The sequence below is a fragment of the Prionailurus bengalensis genome, chromosome D1 (assembly GCF_016509475.1).
Source record: "Prionailurus bengalensis isolate Pbe53 chromosome D1, Fcat_Pben_1.1_paternal_pri, whole genome shotgun sequence".
NCBI classification, from domain to species: Eukaryota; Metazoa; Chordata; class Mammalia; order Carnivora; family Felidae; genus Prionailurus; species Prionailurus bengalensis.
In genome coordinates, this window is record NC_057346.1 from 11695908 (window position 1) to 11718855 (window position 22948).

General features: G+C 52.9%; 1 protein-coding gene across 4 annotated transcripts in view; it reads right to left on the bottom strand.

Annotated features, from left to right (window-relative positions):
• TMPRSS5 (transmembrane serine protease 5) overlaps positions 1 to 22522 on the bottom strand; it is a 71818-nt gene extending 49296 nt beyond the window's left edge. The window contains exons 1-13 of one of the 4 annotated variants that reach the window (XM_043579366.1): positions 22204 to 22522; positions 20316 to 20439; positions 19889 to 19987; positions 19273 to 19488; positions 18774 to 18909; positions 18309 to 18422; positions 17550 to 17593; positions 16685 to 16847; positions 15327 to 15505; positions 13601 to 13699; positions 13020 to 13162; positions 12593 to 12745; positions 10302 to 11655 (exon numbers count right to left, since the gene is read on the bottom strand). In XM_043579366.1, coding sequence (XP_043435301.1) covers positions 11149 to 11655; positions 12593 to 12745; positions 13020 to 13162; positions 13601 to 13699; positions 15327 to 15505; positions 16685 to 16847; positions 17550 to 17593; positions 18309 to 18422; positions 18774 to 18909; positions 19273 to 19336 — 1602 coding nt within the window. In that variant the 5' untranslated portion in view covers positions 19337 to 19488; positions 19889 to 19987; positions 20316 to 20439; positions 22204 to 22522 and the 3' untranslated portion in view covers positions 10302 to 11148. Of the gene's footprint in view, positions 1 to 3821; positions 4060 to 10301; positions 11656 to 12592; positions 12746 to 13019; positions 13163 to 13600; positions 13700 to 15326; positions 15506 to 16684; positions 16848 to 17549; positions 17594 to 18308; positions 18423 to 18773; positions 18910 to 19272; positions 19988 to 20315; positions 20440 to 22203 lie in introns of those variants that run through there. The other 3 variants (XM_043579367.1, XM_043579368.1, XM_043579369.1) reach the window with 3 other exon arrangements.
• Between the last annotated feature and the right edge of the window lie 426 nt (positions 22523 to 22948).

Here is a 22948-nt window from a genome sequence, read left to right on the forward strand (position 1 = left end):
ACAGTCTCCTCTTAAGCTTTTCAACCTCCCACACTCAGTGCAGGCTTAACCGGCTGCTTCTCTTCACTTGGAAGGACCAATGCCAGAAAAGGGTGGATCTGAGGCAGACCTGGGAGCTGGGAACACAGGTCACCCAAGCCTCAGCTTCCCACCACCCTCTCTGTACTGGGTCTGTCCCACCCTCTTGGTACCTTGGATCCTGCAGTTGACAGAGAAACAGAGGCTGTGTGGCTCACAGACCCCCTAGCATTATTTCCTGACTTCACGATACCTGATGCTTCATGTTAGCATCATGAATCCAGACCATGGAGGGCCCAAGCCCACCTCCAAAGAACACTTTTCCAAAAAGTTCACATGTGTGTGAAGTCCCTTTCCCCACCTACACTGCCCATTGCACAATTTCCACTGAAAGCCCATCCTCAACATCAGCAGAAGAACCTACGTGCTATGACCGGCACTGAGGATATTCCTGGGGAAAATTAAGGGACAAATGCAATGCTCATTCCAATGAAAAGATATGTGACCTCAGAGGTCTAATGTAAATTCTTACCTTGAAGAGGCACAAGACAGCATAGTGATTAGGTACGCAGGCTCCAGGCTATGGATTCAAATCCCAGCTCTGTCACTTCCTAGCTGTGTGATCTTGGGCAAGACGCTTAACCTCTTTGTGCCTCAATTTCCTCGTCTTTAAAATGGAGAAAATAAGAGCAATCATCTCATAGGACTGCTGCAAATGTTAACAGTGTTGGTACATATAAACTGCATAAAACAGTGCACAGCACATAGCAGGTGTTCAGTAAAAGGATTTGTTATCAGTCTCCTCTTGGAGGGTAGAGGGGGGTGCTTTTCTACTTGGTGAGTTCCCTGAGCATACCCAGGTAGAAGTTTGCAAATGAATATAAGGTCTCTCAATATCCTGATGTTTTGCTTGGGTTCTCCCAACTCCCACAAATCATAGGTCACAAAGGTACCAAGATTATGGAAGTGCCACACGCTGTCTATAGGGTAGATGAACCCAATGTAGCTACCCCACTGCACTGCTCCTGCCAGTTTTGAGAGAAGTCCCCATCAACATCCAACTGAAGAAGCATGTATTAACGTAACCCTAACTGCCCAACTTCGGCCATGGCAGGATCAACACAAACAAACCACATAATACCCTTCACTCATGTCTTCACCTTCTGCAAGTGGCATAGGGGTTCTCAAATATTTGATTTACATTGAGTTTAAAACATATTTTAGCCATCTAGACCATTACGAAAATGTGTAACATGCCCAATTTTGGTACTTGGAGACCACCACCCCATTAACTTAGGATACGAGATTAACTCATTTTTATACAGACCTCTGAATGAAGTTTTCCTCTTTTAATTAAAGCATGCCCTGAGACTAAAAGTCAAGCTGTGCAAACCCCATTGCTATTAGCAACGACTTAACTGTGTTAAGTCAGGATTCCTTGGTGCTATGCAACTGAAACCAAAATCTGGAATTAAGCTGGGTCGTGAAATGAATATAACTCTGTAATTTGATGCATGGTTCCTGACTTCAACTGCTGATGCTCATCAAAATGGCATCACTGTTCACACTGACTGATTTTATCCTACATAGGTATCGGCAATGTGGAATTATAAAATGAACGCATGCTAATAAAACACTGCTTTGTCTCAAATATTTAAGGGCTCCAAATAAAGATTTTATCTTTAAAAGCAGTTTGAGACCCTACACTAACGGTTATATTAGTATGCCGCAGTTCCCCTCAAAGCCCACCTGCATATCTCCTCCAGGGTAATCTCTCCATTATACACGACTGTGACTCTCTCCTGCTTTAACGGTCTCAGAAGCTCCCCCCACACTTCTCATTAGACAAAGGAGGACTTCTTGGCTTGGCTGCCACTTATTCACAGGTGTCAGACCTTGTTCTAGGTCCACAATCACAAAACTACTTGCTTCCCAGGAAATATCAGGTGTTTCATGCTGTTCCCTTGGTCCCAAATGGCCTTGTTCTCTCTTCCCCTCCTGGCCATATCCACGCCCCTGCCCCAGCTCATTGCTGACATTCATCAGTCAAGGCCCAGCTCAAGCAGTCTCCTTACCCAGCCACACACCTTATTCATGCTCCAGAATGAAGCATCTTGCACCTGGCCCTTATTGAAATGATTGGTGCACATCTCTAATCTCCCCCACATGATTATGAGTTTCTGCTGAAATAGTGAGATACTTATCTCCACATTCTGGTACATGACAAGCATTCAATAAAAATGAAGGGAATGAGTATGGAGGGGAAAGGGAGGGAAGGAGGAAAGAGGAGACAGGAAAAGGGAGGACAGAGGGAGGGAGGAAGGGGTGGTCAGAGGTTAGCAGGACAGATTGGGGAGGACCCGATCCTCCACAGTGATCATCCTCACAAAACTAAACACGGCTTCTCATGCCACACTGCTCACCTCCTAGGAACATAAAAGACCTTCCAGATTAAGCTATGGCTGGACTACCTATGTGACTACTCTGTTACTTGCTCTTTCAAGATACTAGTATCTTTGGTGTAATTTCAGTTTCATGACAATAAAAGTAATGAGACAGAATCACTCCTCCTATACAGACAAGGAAACTGAGACCCAGACATGTAAAGTGATAGGCCAGGGTTAGAACCCAGGATTCCACAGAGAGCCTGATCTGATCCCTCTAAGGGCCCCAGTTTACCTCCCATTGTGTGCTTGCACGTATGTGTACGGGACCACAGACAATTTGGCAAGGCGCTGTGGGGGCTGGGGGCTTAGTCTTTTCTACTAAAAACATGATTCAACTAAGGCTCGCCTTATTGTGAATCAGAGGCAGCATTTTGTTTTGGGCTTTTTATTCTGCACAAATACGTTGGTATGGAAACCACATTTCTGAGGTTATGATCGAAACACCATTTGCCTCCATTGGTTTTCTTAAAACCTTACATGCTGATAGTAGGTGGGAAATTTCTACATTTGCCACATCAGTTCTTTCTTGGCAACAAGCAACTATCTGTAAATGGTTGTACAGTAATTGTAGCAAACTCTTTCAAAATATTTCATATTTGTGCTCTTTCAGCAAATAATAATAGCCGTGTTTTAGTGTTTGCCTGCAACTAGCCCATGAACCCCTCGAAGACAGTGCTATTCTTCTATTCAGTTCTGGGTATTCCAGGCTCAAGATGGGGCACGATAGCAAGGAGACATTCAATAAATGGTGACAATAAATGTGACAAGTGGCAGATGTACCAATACAGATTAGAAGCAATAACCTGTTACTTTTGCCTAGCTCCATACAATCTCCGAGGCCTTCTGGTTATTTCATTTGACTTGGTCTCCCCATCTACTCTGTGAGTTATGTAGAACATATGTTATTAGTCCCGTTACATAGAGGAGAAAATAGGAACTTCGCAAAGTCCAGAGACAGCCGGGCTCAATCACAAGGGATGAAGGCCAGTTCGGAACCCAAGCTCCAGGGATCCTGGACCTGGCCTCCCCTAAATGCCTCCCATGCATCATGTGATGGAAACCCAAACCACGGGCTCCAGCATCAGGCTGCAACACCCTGGACGTCCTCTTCTATTTATTCTCCTGTTTTACGAGCATCTTCTACAGTGATTCTCTTTTATTTTTTTAAGTTTGTTTATTTTGAGAGTGAGGGACAGCACACACGCACATGTGTGCAAGGACGGGAAGGGGCAGAGAGAGAGGGAGAGAGAGAGAATCCCAAGCAGGCTCCACACTGCTAGTGCAGAGCCCGTCTTGGGGCTCGATCCCACAATGAGATCGTGACCTGAGCCGAAATCAAGAGTCAGAGGCTTAACCGACTGAGCCACCCAGGCGTCCCTACAGTGATTTAATTTTATATTAATTGCTGTGGGCTGCCCTAACAGAATACTACAGACTGCATGGTTTAAAGAACAGAAATCTATTTCTCACAGTTCTGGAGCCTGGAAGTCCAAGATCAAGGTGCCATCACGGTCAGGTTCTCGTGAGAATTCCCCTCTTGGCTTGCTGATGACCACCTTCTGACTGTGTCCTCCTATATAGCCTCTTCTCTGAGCTTGTGAGGAAAGAGAGAGAGTGCTGGTGTCTCTTCCTTTTTTTATAAGGACACCAGTGAAGACCTCATTCAACCTTAATTACCTCCCAAAGGTCCTATCTCCAGATACAGTCACATTGGGGGCTGGGGTTTCGACACATGCATTTGGGGAAGACATAATTCTGTCCATAACAAGTTCAATCCAGATTTCTCCAAAATGCATACAGATTGTATCCTGGCTCCTCTCCCACAGACCTCCCCTGACCCTACACATCCATTTTTCTAATTAGCTTTGGCTTGCCTTTGTTTTAGCGAATTCTGTCTGTGAGAGAGTTCTGGAATATAGTTCATTTGTTCACTAGAGTTTTGTCCCTGTGTTTATCTCAGTTAATTTCTGAGGGCCAGTGAGTGGGAATCATGAATCACTCTATTTTTCCACTGAGCATGAGTCTGGGGACTGCCATGAGGGGAGGGGGGGGAGGGTGGCTGATGTAAAGTGGAGCCCCCTGAAATGTAGCCAGGGGCACTTTATAGCATCTGGAAGAGTAGGTGGGGGTCTACTTTTGTCATTCCACCTCTGTCTCACATGATGGGCTGCAGTAAATATCAGCCCCCACAGAGACCAGAAAGAGAAGCCAGCCTTGTTCTGGGCTTCTTACTTAATAAGACCCTGTCCAATAGGGCCAGGACCAGGATGAGGCAGGGGCCAGCCCACCCTGTGAGATCCTGAGAGCCATGCCTCACTTAACCTCACCCTAGGCCTGACCCTGCTGTCCTGGACCTTTTTGATCATACCCTCCCTCAAAGGAGAAGCTCGCAGGGCTGAGGTCACATGCCCACCCAGAGCCCATGTGCCCCCTTCTAGACCCTGGAATTCAAGTGGCCCCGAGGCTGCATTCGCCTCTTTCCCTGAGGGCAGACCCCACTGGTGGGCACAGCCCTAGGCAGGAGGAATGCCCTCCTGGCTGCCTACGAGGCCCTGTGCAGGAGGGCAGGGATCAGGAGGTGGGAAGAAAAGGTAGCCACACGCCAGTTCTCCCCATCCTGCCATGCCCCAGGAAAGAATCCAAGGATTCTAGGATTCTAAATTTGAACCTGGTATTCCACATCTTTAAGGAGGTATATTTGTCATGGCAAGACATTTTCAATTGAATGATCTGCTAGTTTGATGTGTTAGTTTTAACTCTTTAGACATATGGTATATTCCATCCATGCTCCTGCCCAAGCCCCACAAATGTTCAAGTGGACCTGGGGGAAGCAGTCTTGAGAGGCTGACTTAAGATTCAGAAGCTCCCATGGGGACATGACCACACATACGTGCACACACACACATATGCACACGTGCACATGCGCATATATACAAACAAGCTAGTACCAGACGTCTGTGTTTCTTATATGTGACCACTGTGATTCTTCCTAGTTATTTATGATCACATCTGCCAGGGTAAAGTGTTGAGGTGGTGTGTGTGTGTGTGTGTGTGTGTGTGTGTGTGTGTGTGTGTGTCATGGGGAGGGAGAAGCTAAAGGTGGGGGGAGCCCTGTACATGGAAACTGGCCAGAGTTCGATCTGCCTCTTCAAGGTTAGGGGAGAAATTCTGTAGAGCCTTATCCCAGACTCTCTTTATGTCTCCTCTTCCCTCCAGACCTTCAAGTTTCATAGAATATACATACCAGTATACATACAGACATGCGCCCAAAAACACACAGAGACCACACACACACACACACACACACACACACACACACACACACACAGACATATGCAGACACAGACACACAAAGATACACATACACAGGCAGACACAAAGATACATAGACACACACACAGTATGGATCCTATCACTTCCCAGAAGCCGCTACCAGTCCCTCAGACTCTCCTCTTTTCTGCTACCTCCCACCACCAGCTTTGACCCATTAGGATTGAGTGTACAAAAAGTGGTCCGTCTTTTGTTGGCCCCAGGACACTACGATGCTGTACTGTCTTGGACATGCATGCAGAGGTGACACCGGACCCCGTCCAAGGTCACTCTCAGCTGAAAGGTTCCAGGTCCCAGCCCCAGGCCAGGCTAGGCCACGACTAATGTCACTTCTTGATTGTGCCCATTACCAGGGCCATGAATACAAATGAGTGCAGCCTGGGGCCCTTTCTTTTGGGGTCCTCATTGGCAGTGCACCCTACCAGGCCCACCACATGCCCCAGGGTTTAAGAGGTTCTTGGACCCAAGCTGTTGGCTACTGGTTCATGTAAGGGACAGAGCAGAAGAGTGGAGGGGACGCTCTGGCCCCTGGGGGGTCACAGAGATGGCCTAAGTAGCCTCCTCACAGCCTCACCTTCCGCTCCACCCCAGGGTCCCTTCAAAAAGACTGCCTGGAGTCTGGCTTTCTCCCTGAGTCCCAGCCTGGCCTCCACCTGCTCCAGCCCCTCCCAGACAGGATCCGCTGTGCAAATACAGGGCCACCGCCAAGTGTGGGAACAGTAAATCTTCCCTTGCTCTTTTATTCATGCCCTCACCTCTGCAGACAGTGCCGAAGCAAAATAAACCCCACAAAATCCCTGTGGGCTCCAGCAGTCTGGCAGTCTCTTCTTTGCTCTTCTCTGCTCCCCTCCGGAGGGCAGAGGCTGGAGAAGAGACCCACCCGCCTCCCAGGAGGGCGATAGCCCCCTCTTATCCTCCTCCCAAGGGGGCTCAGTGAGCACCTCATGCCAAGCCCCAGACCAGGATCTGGGGACCAGACATGAGTGAGACGTGGGCAAAGTGGGAAAGCGATGTTCATGGCTTCCGGGAGCAGTGCTACATGTACATCACCTTCCTAGCCTCCCCCAAATTGCAGGAGGGCTTCTGGGCCTGGAAGGATCAGGCTATGTGCCCAGAACATTAGGTGAAGCGACAGCTGTCCTGGCTGCCATCTGAGGGACCACCGTAGGGAAGGATGGACAGCCAGGTCTGTGGGAGACTTGCTCCGAGGGCCTCAGGGCCAAGGCACTATCTGCTAACGTTGTAGCCTTGACAAAACCATCCAGACCTCGAGAATTCCCGGGAACCTTCTCTTCCTCCAACTCTGGGTCACCAGGGAAGCTTTCTTTTAAGCCCGATTGGACTGGAGGAGGCCGAGGGGCACTAGAGTTTACAGAGATGCCTTTTATACAGAAGGGAGGCAGCAGACTTAGCGTGACCCATTGGTTTGCCCGGATGGTAGTTTCAGTGTTAAAACCAGGTCAATCCTAGGCAAATTGGGAAGATAGGGTCACCCTGACTGAAGGGCCATGGGAAAGGATTCTCCCTCTGTGAGGCTGGTAACATGGCCAGGAACGGGGACAGCTTGAACCAAAGCTGCCTGTTAATGGTTCTGGTAGCCAAAACTTTTCCTCACTACTCGTCCTCATGCACGGGGAGAGACTGGGGAGCAGAGGGGGTCCTGCGGCCAGCTCAGGAGCTGTCAAGAGAAAATGGGCGAAAGGAAAGTGTCCGTGGGTCTTTGAGGTAAGGAGGGAATTCCCTCAGTGTCTTTAGGAGTCTGCAGCCCATGAGGCCCCACACAGAGCCCAGGGTGTCGGGAAGGAGCTGAGGAGCAGCTGAAACAGTGCCAGTCACCGGGCTCAGCCTGTCCTGGAACCCTTCACCCCTATACAAACGCTGGACAGATGGACATGGGGAAAGATGGCTTTTCAAGTTGCCTGGTGCTATCTCTCCCCTTTCCCCCAGGACCCAGAGGGCGAGCCTCAAGGGAGAGCAGCTGTGAGTGCCTTCCTCTTATGGGCCTGAGGAGCCCGAACAGTTGTGGTCCTTTAGATCTGTCCCAGGGAACAGGCAGCTGTCCATTGTGTCCCAACTACAGGGTGTGGGGCAGATGTCTCCGGGGGTGACAGAGGTTTGCGTGAAAGCTGACAAGGCAGATCCCATGGAGACCACCTGGCCCAGACTCCCTATTTGACAGGTGAGAGCCCAAGTTTGAGGGAGGCTGAGTCATTAGCTCAGGAAAGCAAACTCCCAAGTGGTTGGAGACCTAGATTGGGACTCTACACCCTCAGAGGCCACAGCCAAAGATTCCTGGGGAGGGAGGAGGCTCAGGAGATGAGCCCGGCCCTGTGAGCCCCGCTGCCTTCCTGCAGCCCTCACCCCGCTCTGGGAGAGGCACACAAGGGCGAGACCGGCGCCTTCTGGAGCCAGGACTCCTCTTTCTGTTTCGTCTGAGTCCCCAGCTTGGTCTGCTCCAGCACCAACCCCAGGTACAAACCCTCCAGTGGCTTCCCCTGGGCTGCTCTGACCCGGGGCCTCCAGCGCACGAGAAGTGTGCCCGCCTGCCCCGCGTCTTCCTGTCCAGGTAATGGAATGTGTAAGAAAGATCAGCCTCGTCCTCAGGAGTAGGAAGCTACTCCAGGCCTGCTGCTAGGAATTCTTCTAGAGGCAATGGTATTCAAGACAGTTTAAACAGCTGTGAGCAACCCTGGGCTCCAATGGGTCAGCAGGAGGCAGAGCCCCAAGGGTGAAGTGTACCCCAAGAGTGCATTCTGATGTGTCTGAGTAGAGGGGTGGGGGGATCCGGACCAGATATGCTGAGAGAGGCTGAATAGTGTAGCTGGGTTCTCTCTTCACTAGCCTGGAGGGTCCTAAGTGCATGGCCAGGAGAGGGCAGAGCACAGAAGGCAATAGAGAGACTGGGGAAAACCATCCCCTGACAGCTGCTGTACCAGCTTTTAGCATTTATAGCATTTCCAGTTTTGTCCTACTGTGGGTGAGCCCAGCACTTCCAAAAATAAAATGTAGGAAAGAGCTTGAGAAATGTTCCTCAGGAATGGCAGGCCTGCCCCCTCATTCACAGCAGCCCATCTAGGAAAAGCAGGACCCCACGGAAGTTCTAACAAGTAGAGAGAGCCTGCATCCCACTATACCTTCCAGACCCCAAAAGCACAGAAAAGGAGAACGTTTCCACCCTGGGCATGGCAGCCAGGAGCAACCTGCTTACAAAGTCTCCTGGGGCTCACAAGCTCTGCCCAGGCAGGTGGGATGCTGAATCCTTGGAAGGGACAGACAAGTTTCCTGCACAGAAATGCCCTGACTTATTCCACGATAGTCCCCTAGAGCTCCCTTCGCAATTATTGCCTCACCACGCAGCTTTGTGCCTGGCTGGCCACTAATAATTTATTACAAATAAGTCTCCTCGCTCCAATAAGGCAGTCAGTTTCTCAACCTCTGAATTCCCTACAGAGCTTAACACAGCTGGGCACCCAGCTGGTCCTCATTAAAATCCTTCTGGACCTGAATTTTCCCACCCTTCCTTGCCCCCATCCCCACCGCTGCACTCCAGCAGCTGGCCCAGGAGAAAGAGCCCAGGCACTCTTTCTCCTCATTTTCCTAAGAGTTGGATTGGCGGGTGCCAGCCAACAAAGGAAGAGCAGGTGGGAGCCTCTGAGTCTGCAGATCTGACTGGTAGCTTGATGAAAGATCCTGGGATCTTCTGTAGGAAAACAGGGAATCACTTTTAGCAAATTCTCTAATTAGGGTTCTCTTTATCGTCCTCCTGTGGAAGATACTCATTTGTAACGTTTAAGTCAGGCCATCAATCTCACGGAGAACTGGAAATCTGTCAGAATATTGCCTAAGAAGGGTCTCTGGCAGGAGCCACTTAACTTCTTCCCAGGTTTTGGTTGCCTCACCTATAAAAAGCAGGGATGGCGATGCATTTGTGTAGGCAGGTGACTCCACTAGGTGATAAAGAACCTTTCACGTCTACACTGCTGTGCAACACTGGACCATCTCGTTCATCCATGTGCCAAATGGTGATGTGGGTGTGGAATAAAAAGATCCAGGGTTCACTGGCGCTTACTAGTGGCTGGTCTTGGGGAGATGCTTCATCTTTCTGAACTAATCTTCTTGCCTATAAAGTGGGCACAATAATAATATCTTCACCGCATAGCTAGTGTGAGATCTCAATGAGGTACACGTGAGCTGTGTTGATAAACTGTAATAGCCCCATGTTACTGATTATTAACCGGCTACAATGACTATGATAAAGGAAAACCTCCCTTTAAATAAGCAAACACTCACAGGGACATGAGAAACACTGAAAAGATTATAGTTGATGGATTTGCAGGTAACTCTTTCCTGCCCAGGGGGATCAGCTGCCCTGAACCTGCCTCTTGAGATGGGGACTCACCAGAGTCAGGTGGTAAATGTTCGAGCTCAGGGAAGAGGCTGGAGATCTAAGAGCTGGGTGGTGGTGGGGGGGCGGGGAGGGATGAGGCTGTCTGTCACCTGCCAGAGTCTCTCCCCCACCACTTCTCCAATGTAAGAGCCAACTCCCAGCAACCCCTCCCAGGTAATACAGCGACAGTAAATCGAGGTCCTTATTTTTTAGTGCACTTCGCCAAAAGTGAGCAGACCCTCCAGGAATGAATATTCATTTGTACTACCCCTCCAAAAAAGTGCTGATAAATTCATGAAAAAGTTGTTATTGCTAAACGCTAATTGCATTTCCTTGGGTAAGCACCATAAAAAATTCATTGCACTTTTTAGAAACAAGATGCCAAGTGCATTTTAATTGCTAGAGAGAAGAGAGTCGGGGAGAAGCTTAACCAGGAAAATGCTAACTGGGCATAAACTCAGAAAGAAATCTCCCCGAGACAGAAGGCCCAGTGCTGGAACAGGAGCCAAGGAGACAGAGGTCTCCCAAGACAGCACTGACTTGGGGTGGGGGGAAGGTCCTCAAACCTGTGCATCAGCCCATCTGGACGGCGGGGGCTCTTTGCTGCAGGTTATGACATGTAGATTCAAGAAATGTAAAGAATTGAATAAGTGAATGCCCAGATTCTAGAGAGAGGAGCAGGAGTCAGATCCGGAGATTTAAGAAACATGTATGGGAGGAAAACTGTAATTCTATCCTTTTAGCGTGTATGTGTGTGTGAGAGAGAGAAAGAGAGACAGAGACAAAGAGTGTGTGTGTGAAAGAGAGACCGACAGAGACAGAGACACAGATAGAGAGAGTGTGCGTACGAGAGAAAGAGAGACACAGAGAGCAAGAGAAAATGAGGGACTGAGACCCTGTATCACTTCACTCCAAGACAGCAGTCCTTGAACCAGTTCACAGAACTGTCGTTATAAAAGCAAAGTCCTAACTGAAGGCCAACCAGAGCATTCTTACATGTCCCCGACCCTGCCCGGTCGGGTCAGCCACAGCCACTTGAGAACATGCAGAGTGGGGAGGATCCTGACTGCATGGGCTTGCCCAGCCTTGACCCCATCTGCCCAGAAGCCTCGGGGCCAGGGGCTCCTCTAAGGAGGCACTTTCCTTGCCTGAGAGACATGGAGAAAGCGGTCCCAGGGCATCCCCGAGCATCCTCCCAAAAGATGCATGCAGGGAAGGGCAGAGGGGGGAGGGCGGGTGCCCGGCTGCCGCCAGCAGCATCTTCCTCCCCCGCCCCTCCCCCCACTTTTCCAGCCCAGCCCCATCGGCTCTCCTGTTACTGAGGCTCCCTGGTGAGAAAGAGGGACTCAAAACCAGGGCCCGAGAGGAGAGGCCCGGACCCGGAGGCTGGCCTGCGGGCGATGACTGTCTTGTGCGAAAGGAGGTCCGTGCCTTCTGCACCTGGGTCTGCAGCTCCTCCTCCATCTGGCGGGCCTGCCAGAGACCCAGGAAGAAGTGTGAGGCTGCGTGTGGTGCGGTGGAGGAGGAACAGGGCTGGGAGAGGGAGGCCTGGGCTGACGGAGGAAGGAGCCAGACCCATGATGGCCCCAATACCTACCAACCGAGAAATTTCCATTTGAGGAAACCACCGTTCAGAACCTTGGTTTCCACTTCTATCAAATGCAGCTAAAACTATTTCTCTAGGTTTTCTGTAAGGCTTGAATGAGAACAGGGGTTTATGTGTCCCCTGAAATTCTAAAATGTACTACCGGCCACCTGCCCCTGTGCCCAACCCTGGGGAGAGATGCTTCTCATCATCACGCCCTGCATCTGTTAAGTACTTTACACAGAGGACCTGTCTTCATGCACATTATCCTCCTGGGCCCTCCCACTGAACAGATGAAGCCAAGTGGCTTGCCTGATGTCACACAAGAATTAATCCCCTGCTGAACCCACACTGCAAAATGCCGAGCTCTCTCCAAAGTGCAGGGAGTGCAGGCACTCACAACTGCCTTAGAAAGCAGGAACGAATGATGGTCGGAAATACGCCCCCGAACAACCTGAGGACCACCCACCACAAGCCTAGGGCTGCGCGGCTGTCTCGTGGTAATCTTACCTCACTACATCGCCGCAGGAGCATTCGAGGTAGCCGTGAGCTACTACCAAGAAACTGGGGCTTGCCAAGGTTAGGGACGGGCCAAAGCTCACCCAGTAAATGGCAGATCTGGGCTACAAACTCAGGTCCACTCTTCCCTAGCTAATAGTTAAATTGATAGAAATCCAATGCATTCGGTGCTATAAGCATCACTTCCTCCTCCCCATCTAGGGACCATTCTCCAGCCCCAAGCAGCACCCAGACCTAAGAGCTGAGCATCACCCAAGGGTTGGGTCCTTTATAAAGCTGCCCGCCCACCCCTGCCCCCACACTCACCCTCGCAGTGTCATGGATCCAGTCCAGGAACTCGGCAACCTTGGCGTAGACGCCAGGGTGATTGGGCTCCGCGCAGCCGCGGCCCCAGCTGACCACCCCCACCAAGTGCCACGTGCCCCCGTCCAGGCACACCAGGGGGCCCCCGCTGTCACCCTGAGGGATCCAGACGTAGAGACACAGAGAAGCGGGCAGTTAGTCCTTCCTGGTGGAGGCGCACCAGAACTCCCCAAAGCACACCCTCTACGCTAGGCCCCTTCTGCTTCCAGCATGGATCTCCCCTCGCCTCATCCCTCCATTAATCCTTAGCTGCACTACTCAACTCGCCTAGACACCCATCCTCCTAGAGAGGCTGCTCAGACTAGGGGCCAAGCCCCAGCAGGAAACCCCTCATCCCCGCCCCCGACCACGGTCCCGCTCACTGCTGCACCTGGCACGCGTCGGCCCTCCCGTCCACGTAGCCGGCACACAGCATGCGGGGGGTAAGGGCCCCGCTGTACATGCAGGAGCTGTTGCAGAGCCGGGTGCCCAGCAGGGGCACCACCGTGTCCTGCAGCGTGTCTGAGTTGTGGGCTGCGGGAGGCAGACATGGAGATGGAGGGATACAGAGCCGGGCCATGGGGCACAAAGCAAGGCCAGGAAGACACAGCAGCTGGAGGGAAGGTGGTTAGAGGCCCCAGAGACACGAGACCCAAAGAGCAGAGCCCAGGGTGGGAGCTGTGGACCCCGGGAAGGAGGCAGGGGTCTGTCAGACTTAAGAGTGAAGAAGGCCAGAAAAAGGGCAGGGGTATAAAAGGCCTGGCTTCAGGGGAAACTCAGGGGTGTTCTCCCAGGAAGACCCAGGCAGGGGAGACTGAGGCCAACGATGACACCAGAGAGAAAGGGGGTTGGCACTGCCATTTGGCCCAGGGGGGGAGGTGGACATGGGAGGTAGAGGTGCGTCACCTTGGGGGAGGATGCTCCCCCACTCCCCCACCCCTTTTGTACCCAGGGCCCTGGGAGCTGACTCACTGTGGCTGGGATCGGTGTGGCCCCAGCCAGACACCCAGCACTGTGAGCCCCTCGGGAAATCTTGCTTCTCAGCTGGCAGGCACACAGCACCCACGGTGTCTGTAGAGAAGCAGGTGGTTCTGGGCTCCACTCAGGCTCAGCTTCCCTTCCCCACCACCTCACCCTCAGCCTCGGGGAAGAACCAGGCCTGGCAGTTCCTCCTCACCCCCTTCTCAAACAACCCTGGTTCCCGGCCTCCACCAACCAGGTCTCCTGTAAGGTTGTGCAGGTCGTGCACCGTACCACATTGCAGAGGGGGCCACCATTCGCACAGAGGACAATGTATAAACTGCAGTGTGCAGGGTGCCTTCTAGGCTGGGCAGTGCACACCCCCAACCCGGGGACTGAGGGAGAACAAGAATTCCTTCTGAGCATCTGTACTCCTTTGGGACTTCACTTGGGGTGTTGGATCCCTCTTGCGGAATTGTTTCCAAAAGTGTGGCAAGTCCTATGGGGGCCCACACTTGTCGTCAGGTGGCACGTAGACATGCCATTAAATAATCGCTGATGCGTGAGGGGAGGAAGGGTTTTCTTCTGGGTTCTCCTTCAGTCCCTCGAACTACATCATGGAGAAAGATTCCACGGGGTGCCCCTGTGTGGCTCTCCCAGTGCCTGTCAACTTCCCCCTAAATACGGAGACAGCAGGCCCAGACACCAAATTCTGCAGAGGACTTGAACCCTGGCTCGTTTTCGCTCTGTGTTTTCATGGTTGTTACCTATTTGCTACAAGTAATGTGGACTCTCCAGTTAGGCAGTAGCTTGAAGTTCGCCTTTTAAAGGTACTTAAGTCAATTTAGGGGCGCCTGGGTGGCTCAGTCGGTTAAGCATCTGACTTTGGCTCAGGTCATGATCTCGCTGCTTGTGGGTTCGAGCCCCGCGTCGGGCTCTGTGCGGACAGCTCAGAGCCCGGAGCCTGCTTCGGATTCTGTGTCTCCCTCTCTCTCTGCCCCTCCCCTGCTCACGCTCTGTCTCTCTCTCCCCCTCTCTCTCGAAAATAAACATTAGGAAAAATAAATGTACTTAAGTCAATTTAGAAATATGAACTGTTGAGCAAAAGTTCAGAGTCACGTAGGCCCAAGGGTATGTAGCAACACTGGGATGTGTGTGTGCATGTGTGTGTGTGTGTGCTGGTGAGCACGCACATGCACGTGCATGCTGGGGGGGGCTTGCTCTTCGAGGGCAGGTGCTGTGGAGAAGCAGCCCTGGAGCCCAGACACCAGGCTCGGGAACCATGTGCCGTGTGACCTTGCAGAGCGTCCCTCTCCTCACTAAGTGTCACTGTCCTTGTCTGTATATACCTGTCTCATCTACCTGTCAGGGTTGTTATGAGAGTTGAAGGAAAGACATCTGGAAAACCGTGTAGCATGTCACACCATGGCATGGGGACGGGGGGAGGGGCGGTCTGTTGGTAGATAGAGCAGCCAGGAGCTCCGCTGGGGACTTGGAGGCAAGACCCGCTTGCAGTCCAGCTGCGAAAAGGGCCAGAACCTTTGTCCCCAAAAGAGCCTGCGCAAGCCTGGGTGAAGCTGAGGTCCAGGAGATGGCAGAGCTCATCCGATGAACTGAGTGTGTTAAGGTTTACAGTGCTGGGAGGAAACTCAGAAGGGAGCTCACCTCTCAGGCGTCCCAGGGCCTGCCCCGCTCCCTCCACGGCCCGCAGCCTGTTCGTTCCTGGCCGGTGCCTCACCTGAGAAGTTGAGCGGTGTCCGGAGCTGGAGGAGGGCGACGTCGTAGTCGTGATTCTGGGTGCTGTAGAGGGGGTGAGGGATGATCCTCTCCACCACAGCCCCCTGGTGCGGCCTGATGGCACTGTGGCTCACCAGCCCTGTGTACACCCGCCAGCTGGACAGCCGGGACAGCCTAAAACTACACACAGGAGCCGTGCTGAGCCCAGGGAAGGGAGGGGCAGAAGAGGCTGACATAAGCATGCCGGCGGATGGAGGAAGCTGGCCAGAGAAACCATTAATGGAAGCCCCCATCACCAGGCTGGCCACTCGCAGGACCCAGGGGCCAGGCCTCTTAGTATCATTGCAGCAGCTGGCAAGATACTGGGCACACAGTAGGTGCTTAATAAATGCTGCAGAACGGCCAGAGACATGAGACACTGGGGATCATCTGCAACCCCCCAGCCCCTCTGTCCTGAATGAGCCCCCTCCACATTTTGTAACGAACATCAAAGGGGCTTGTGTGACCTCCTAACTCTGAGTCAGAAAAAGTTCTGGGAGTCCTGCCTCTCCACTTACTACCTGTGACCATGGGGAAGACACCTCACCTCTCCCAGCCTCAGTTTCCTCATTGTGAAGTGAGAAGTGTGCTACTGCCCTGCCCGCCGCCAAAAGAAGAGGTCCAAAGAGCTCATTTGCTCGTCATTCATCCCTTCCTTGCTCCAACCAGTATTTATTAAGCACCTATTGTATTTCAGGACTGTTCTAGGCCATGGGGACATGGCCGTGGACAAATCAAGAAAGGGACCCAGGGGTAAACAAGACTGAGAGTCCCCGTTCCTGGGGAGCTTCCAGTCTAAAGGGGAGGAGAGACATTAAACAAATAATTACCCGGAAGGTGATTTAATGACACTTGTGATAAACATTAAGAAGCGCAGAGTGCTGTGAATACAAAAGTATTTTGAAAACTTCAAAACTGAGCCAGCACAGAGGACCAGTCTTTGTCTTACTGCTGCTACTCATGCAAATTGTTCTTGGCACTGAACGGGGAGAGCACTTCGCAATCCGTGCCCCTGAGGACGTACATAGGGAGGCAGACTGTTCGACGTGGACTTTTTTTTTTAATTTTTATGTTTGTATTTATTTTTGAGAGAGAGAAAGACAGAGTGCGAGTGAGGAGGGGCAGAGAGAGAGGGAGACACAGAATCCGAAGCAGGCTCCGGGCTCCAAGCTGTCAGCACAGAGCCCGACGAGAGGCTCGAACCCAAGAACCATGAAATCATGACCTGGGCCACCCAGGCGCCCTTGACATGGACATACCAACGGCCAAACGGAAAATGCAACTGAGGCCATGTCCTCCCCAGCAGCCCCCGAGACTTGCCTGTGCATGCAGTGTGCGGCCGTCATCACCCAGCGTGGGGCCAGCACAGAGCCCCCACACGTGTGCCGGGAGCCCAGGGCCACACTGGCCTGCCAGGGCCAGCGCCCGGGAGCCACGGCCTGCCCGCCAACTATCCGGGAAGCCAGGGGCCTCGTCCCACACTCTGCAAACAGGAAAGCATGAGTGAGATGGTGACTAGGGAAGAGAGGTGGGTGATAGATTGGTCCTAACTCTCGGGGAGCACGGTCCAGTGTGGACGGCTCTGATTTATTTCTCCCGACCCTGAATTGGGGATATGAGAAGGCAGAAATCAGTCTGCGAGCTCAGGGAGGCCCACACCCAGGCCTGTGTTGTGTGCAGAGCCCCGACACCTAACCAAATGCCTGTCCCACAGGAGGGGTCAGAATGCTGGTGTGTAGAGGGATGCATGCAACAGGAGAGGTGAAGACACAGACGGATGATTGGGGTCACACGCAAGGAGCTCTGCAGACTGTCTCCCATGCAGCCCCTGGTTTACCACCTGCCTTAGTCTCCTAAAGTTGCTAACCGGTTAACGGCCTATAGTAATCCCCCTGGGGGCTCTCCAGAGGAAAGTGGGAAGGAGCCTCAGAAGTCAAGACAGATAGTGCTAGGAAGAGAAGCAAGATCATCCAACCAGATCGGTGGCTGGTGGGGGACACGACAGAGGAGTGGACGGGGCTCTGTTGAGATGGAACTGTGTCTGCAAGAAGGTGACCGGCAGGCAGAGGGGAAGGTGGGCAAGGAACCCCATCCCACACCCACTCTGTGTGGCTCTCCACACTCAGGACAGTGGGGAGACCCTTTCCTCCCACTGCCGCCTTCCTGGACTGGACACATGACTCACCAGAGCATCTGAGGGAAACGATTTGACCAGAAGCGCAGCTGTCCCTGCAAAATGGAGATGGCAGCAAAAAGCTGGACAGGGGCCCACCCAAGGGCATGGAGGCCAGGTGGAGACAGAGGAGGCCTCCGGTGCAGCCCCCCTCTGTTTCCCACCCCCGCCCCAAGCTCCAGGCCCCTCCTCATTCACAGGCCCCCAGGACAGCACTGCTACCCTGGCCCATTGCCCCACCCCGGGGTACCAGCGGAGGTCGTGGCCCTTGAGGGTTGTCCTAGACAGGGCCCCAAGTTACAGACAAGAAAGTCCAACTGTGCCCACTAAGAGCCCCCAAATGGACGTGTTTTCGGTGGATGAGCGGATAAGGGACTGAAGGAAGAACAGGGAGCTTTGTCCCATGCCCCTCCTGGGCTTACTCTCTCTTCTCTATCCCCCGCCCTTTGCTCTCCTCTCCCCCTCCTCCTTCTTAGCAAACCTCCATTCCTGCTGGACCAAAGCCCTCTTCTCTCACCTGCTCTTACTGGCCCCAGCAGCCTAATGCCTCGACCGTTCTAGTGTCTCAAACCCACAGCATCCCGGCTCTCCTGGCAGAGTGAATCCCCACTCATGGGAACGGAGTTTGTGATTTCAGACTGGGAAATGTTCCTCTGTGTCCTATATCACACGGCCAATGTCTTTGCTACCAGCCTCCCATGACAGGAAGATTTCTGCCGGACTGTTCACCAGAAAGTAAGGGACCCCACTCAATCTCCTCAGAAGCCCTACCTGGGCTGCCACACCTCCTCCAGGAAGCCTCCCAGTCCTGGAGAGAGCTGAGCAAACCCCTGGGAGCTGTTGAGCTGGATGTCAGACAGGTTCACTCCCTTGTAGTGAGTGAGTCTTGGCAGAAGAGGGGAACAGAACGGGAGGAAATCGGTTTACACTGTAGCACAGTAGATGGCAGTTAATCATGACCGGGATATACGTGATATACAATCCACCCAACAGTACCCTCACTGAGCAAGACTTTGACAATGACTTCTGGGATTTATATTTGTTAAAAAGCAGTATTGCTCAAAGGAGAGAAACAGGCTGGGGTACCATCGTGTCCAGAGGCCAGGAGATGGCCAAAGTGGCCTCTTGCCAGTTCCTGAGCACTTTGATGGGGACGGGCAGATAGAGGTCTCCAACTCCCCCTTTCCTACCACCAGCCTGCCACCCTCCCTGGGCCCCTAGCCTGGCCCCCGTTACCTGAGATGTCCCAGGCTCTGGCAGATCCGCAGCCCCAGGGCAGAGCTCCAGCTCTCATGGCAGACCAGGAGCCAGTCTGGCCGAGCCCTCACCTGTACTGCCAGCAAGAAGCCCTCAGGATTGATTCTGAAAGATACTGAAGGCACAGCATAAAAGTCACATCCTACCTGCTGAGGGGTAGAGGGGCAGAGTGGCCAGGGGGAGCTGGACCTGGTCGTGCGGGGACCCAAAGAGGCCTTAATGACCCCTGTCCGTGCCTCAGCTGGAGATCAAAACAGTCCCCAGGCTGTGCTGGGTGCTCCGAACCAGAGATCCACTTTTTGAGGCTGGACCATGTCACTCCCTTCCCACCAGAGGAGGAGACCCGGATGCAGGCAGTGGATTCATGGCCTTCCATTTTGGTCCTCTTTGCCCCTGGCCAGAAGTGGGGAGCCCAGAGCTCTGACGGGGCTCAGGGCTGGGGGGAGGGCAGTCTTGCTGCCTTGGGGGTGTGGCCCACCTGTTCTGGGAAGCGAAGGGAGCAGGGCTTCCTCACCACTGGCCTCTGAGCAGTTCAGAGGCATCTCCTCATCCTGCAAGTTCCCGGGAGATGGCTGAGAGGCGGCTGGCCACAGATACAGCACTTCAGAGGACAAGGACAGGGAGAGGTCACAGAGAAGAGGCTAGGAGAAGGGAGGGATTCCCAAGGAGAGGGCCAAGGGGCAGAACAAGACCCCTGCAACAGAGGGAGACAAAAGCAGCTGCCTGGGGACTCACGCACCACCCAGCCTTAGGCGGGTCCCCCAACTAACACCCCGAGGAGAGCACACTCTGTCTGTGCCTGTCTCCGTCTCTCTCTGAGTGGGAATGATTTCTAGAAAACGTCTGCCCTGGGCCTCCCCGGGTCATCCATTCAAGTACCTTACACTTCTCACTGTAGGACTAAAACATTCTTTACGCGGAACCTAAATCCCTCCAGCTGCAAATCCATCCCTTCTCCCCTGCTGTCAGCTCGGGGTAGATCAGAAAGACGCTCTTCCCGACTGCCCTTTACACCCGCTTGTGTCTTGCAACAAGGATCCCCCAGATCCTGTTCTCCAGCCCTCCCCAGAGCACCGAAGGGCCCCAGCACTGACCGAGAAGCCATGAGCCGACGCTCGCACCAGCCAGCAGCGCCAGGGCGCCCAGCCCCACGCAGCCGCGCCGCCTTGAGCACCAGCGCCCCGCCCGAGAGGCTGTGGGAGAGGGCAGAGGAGTCTGGGTGCCCCGCTCCTGCCTACCAGCCTCACTCTGCCCTGAGGCACCTCCATGGGGCACGGCAGCCACTGGGCTGTGGCGGGAGTTTGCTCCCACTGTCCCTGCCCACCTCCCCCTGCCCCATCACCACAGAGCCCACTCAGTCCCCAAACTGGGCAACGGCCAAAGCGGTTCCGGGAGGAGCAGTGAGGCTGCCTCTCGCCATCGGTAATTTGGGACTGGCCCATGAAGGGTCTGGGGAATGTGGACAGCTTATCCACTCACTGTCTCCACCCTATCATTCCCCTATAGCCCAATCTCGCCTACTGGGCTGCTGCTGGGCCTCAGGCCTCCTCAGTGGGTCTCCTGGCTCTGCTCTGAAGATCCCAGGTCCTGGACCCTCCTCTGCATACTGAGGCTCCATGTGGGCTTGGCCATCCGGCATCAGGCTCTGGGAAAATAACTGTCGGTCACTCAGGATCCCCACACCACGGTGAGAAGGCACAGCCCACTACGAGCCCCCACTCTCTAACCTCAGCTGTGCACTCACTGCCTCTTCTTCATCTTAGACACTCTCTCTGTCTTCCCACCGATGCCCATGCCCCTCCAGGCCTTCTCCGCTCCCCTGGATCCCCTAACCTCACCCACCTTATTCTTACAAGGTCAGTAAGCACCAGAGCGGGTATTCAGACCCAGACTGGGCTGACTCTGAAACCCACACTCCTCACCACCCACTCCCCTTGCCTCCCACAGCTATCAAGGGCATCCACTGAGTCTCTCCACATCCCTCCTCAGGCCTCCAGACCCCAGCCTTCTTCTTCCCCTCCTGTGTCCGAGTAGGAAGTGCCCCTGCACAACGCACCATATTTAGCCCAAGTGGATAGGCCTCAATGGGGGACACTGGAGGGAATTCAAAATAAACCAACATGGAACACTCCCCAGCTGCCCCCGAAGAATCTGCAGTGGAGTCCTGACAATAGGTCATGTAAAAAAAGCAGAACATGTTAAGTGACAGAAGGGAAGTTCAATTTCACCACCACTGGCATTCAGAAGCAGAGCTTACTTCTCACCGGGGAGATCAAAAAAGGCTTCCCAGAAAAGGCAGCCTGAGACAGGCCCTCGGAGACGCACGGGGCCTACATGGACATATATGGGCATTGGGTGTTCTAGGCGACTGAAGAGGCAAAAGCATGGGGGTGGAAAAGCACAGAGCAGAGTAAGTTATATGTTTGCCTGAAGTTCATGTGCCGTGAAGAAGAGTAATGGAAAATAAGATCTTGGGGGAAATACTGGAACAGCAGTTCAAAGCTAGGTCTGCAGCCTAACACCTCTCCAAACTTCAGTTTTCTCATTTGTAAAATAAGAGTGATCACCATTACTACCCAACAAGTAATCTCCCTTCTCTAGTTCTTGTCTCCATCCATTCTCCGTGTCAGAGCAATCCTAAAATTCAAACATGAGCAAGTTAATCTCATCTTTAAGGGACCCAATGAGAGGCGTCTGAGTGGCTCTGTTGGCTGAACGTCCGACTCTTGATTTCAGCTCAGGTCATGATTCCAGGTCATGGGATCGAGCCCTGCTCAATCATGGGCTCCTCCCTGAGTGTGGGGCTGCTTAAGATTCTCTCTCTCTCCCTCTGACCCTCTCCCCCCACCCTCTAAAATAATAATAATAATAATAATAATAATAATAATAATATACCAAATGAATCTCTGTAGTCTGATAAATCCAAAGTCCTAAGACATGGTTCACAAAATCCCCTGTGATCTCACCCTTCCTCACCTCTCCATCCCCAGCTGCCAGCATGACTCCCTCCTCAGTGGAATTCAGGATCATACTAACACACATGCCAGTCCTCCAGGCCTTCACGTGCTCTCACACCACAGAGACTTTGCACTTGCTGTCCTTTCTCCCATGTAGCTGACTCCTAGGACCCTTTAAGACATAGCTAGATATCACTGCTCTAAGAAGTTTCCTTCAACCCATAAGGCACCTGTTTTGGCCCTATACTGTGCTCATTTACCTCTCTCTCTCTCTCTCTCTCTCTCTCTCTCTCTCTCTCTCTGCCTTTCCTCACTGGTCTAGGCATCCCTAGATGCCCCGTGGGGGGCGCGGGGGAGAGACAGAGAGAGAGAGACAGAGAGAGAGAGACAGAGAGAGAGAGACAGAGAGAGAGGCCAGGTCAGGGATAGCACAGATGTAGGTACAGCCTTACCATTTGGGTCAGTGGCACCAATGTAAAGCCTCAGGGTCTGCTAGTCAGGGTTCTGTTCCTGTTCTTGGATCAGCATTGATTAAATAGCCCAGCCAGCTTGGTTGGAGGGTGAGGTTTCCCTAGTTCACATAGGGCCCCTCCCTTTATCCTCCCCCCACTACACACACACACACACACACACACACGTGCGCGCACGCGCGTGCCAAAGAGACAATAAATCTGCTCAGAAACCATGAATAGACCCCTTGTTGCAGGGAAAGGGGCCAAGGGCTGGGCTGGGCTGGGCAGCCTCAGGCCCTCCCATCTGCTAACTAGAAGCTTAGAAACAGAGAAAAAGGTTATAGGGAGGAGGGGAGGCCAGCTACTGTTGCTTAGCAACCAGGTCCCTTGTGCCAAACAGTGTGCCCCATGCATGCTAGCACATTCCCTCTTCCTGCTGACAGGGCTGTATTGGAAAGACTGATATTAGCATTTGTTGAAATGTTTCTGAGCCCTCTGGATTACATCTCATCTCTGTGTGGGTTGGCTTTCCCAGCAGTGTGGGGCTGTCACCATGTTGGAATTGGGATGATAATGAGGAATCTTAGTCGTTTCTCTCCTCAGGGCTACACCTGTCGCCCCAATCCTGAGGAAATGGGGCCTCTCCCCCCACCTGCCCTGGGGACCAGTTACTACAGGAGCCCCCAGTGCTATCTTGCTTCAAAGCACAAAGCGTCCCGGCTGAGCTGAGCATGCCTGGGAACCA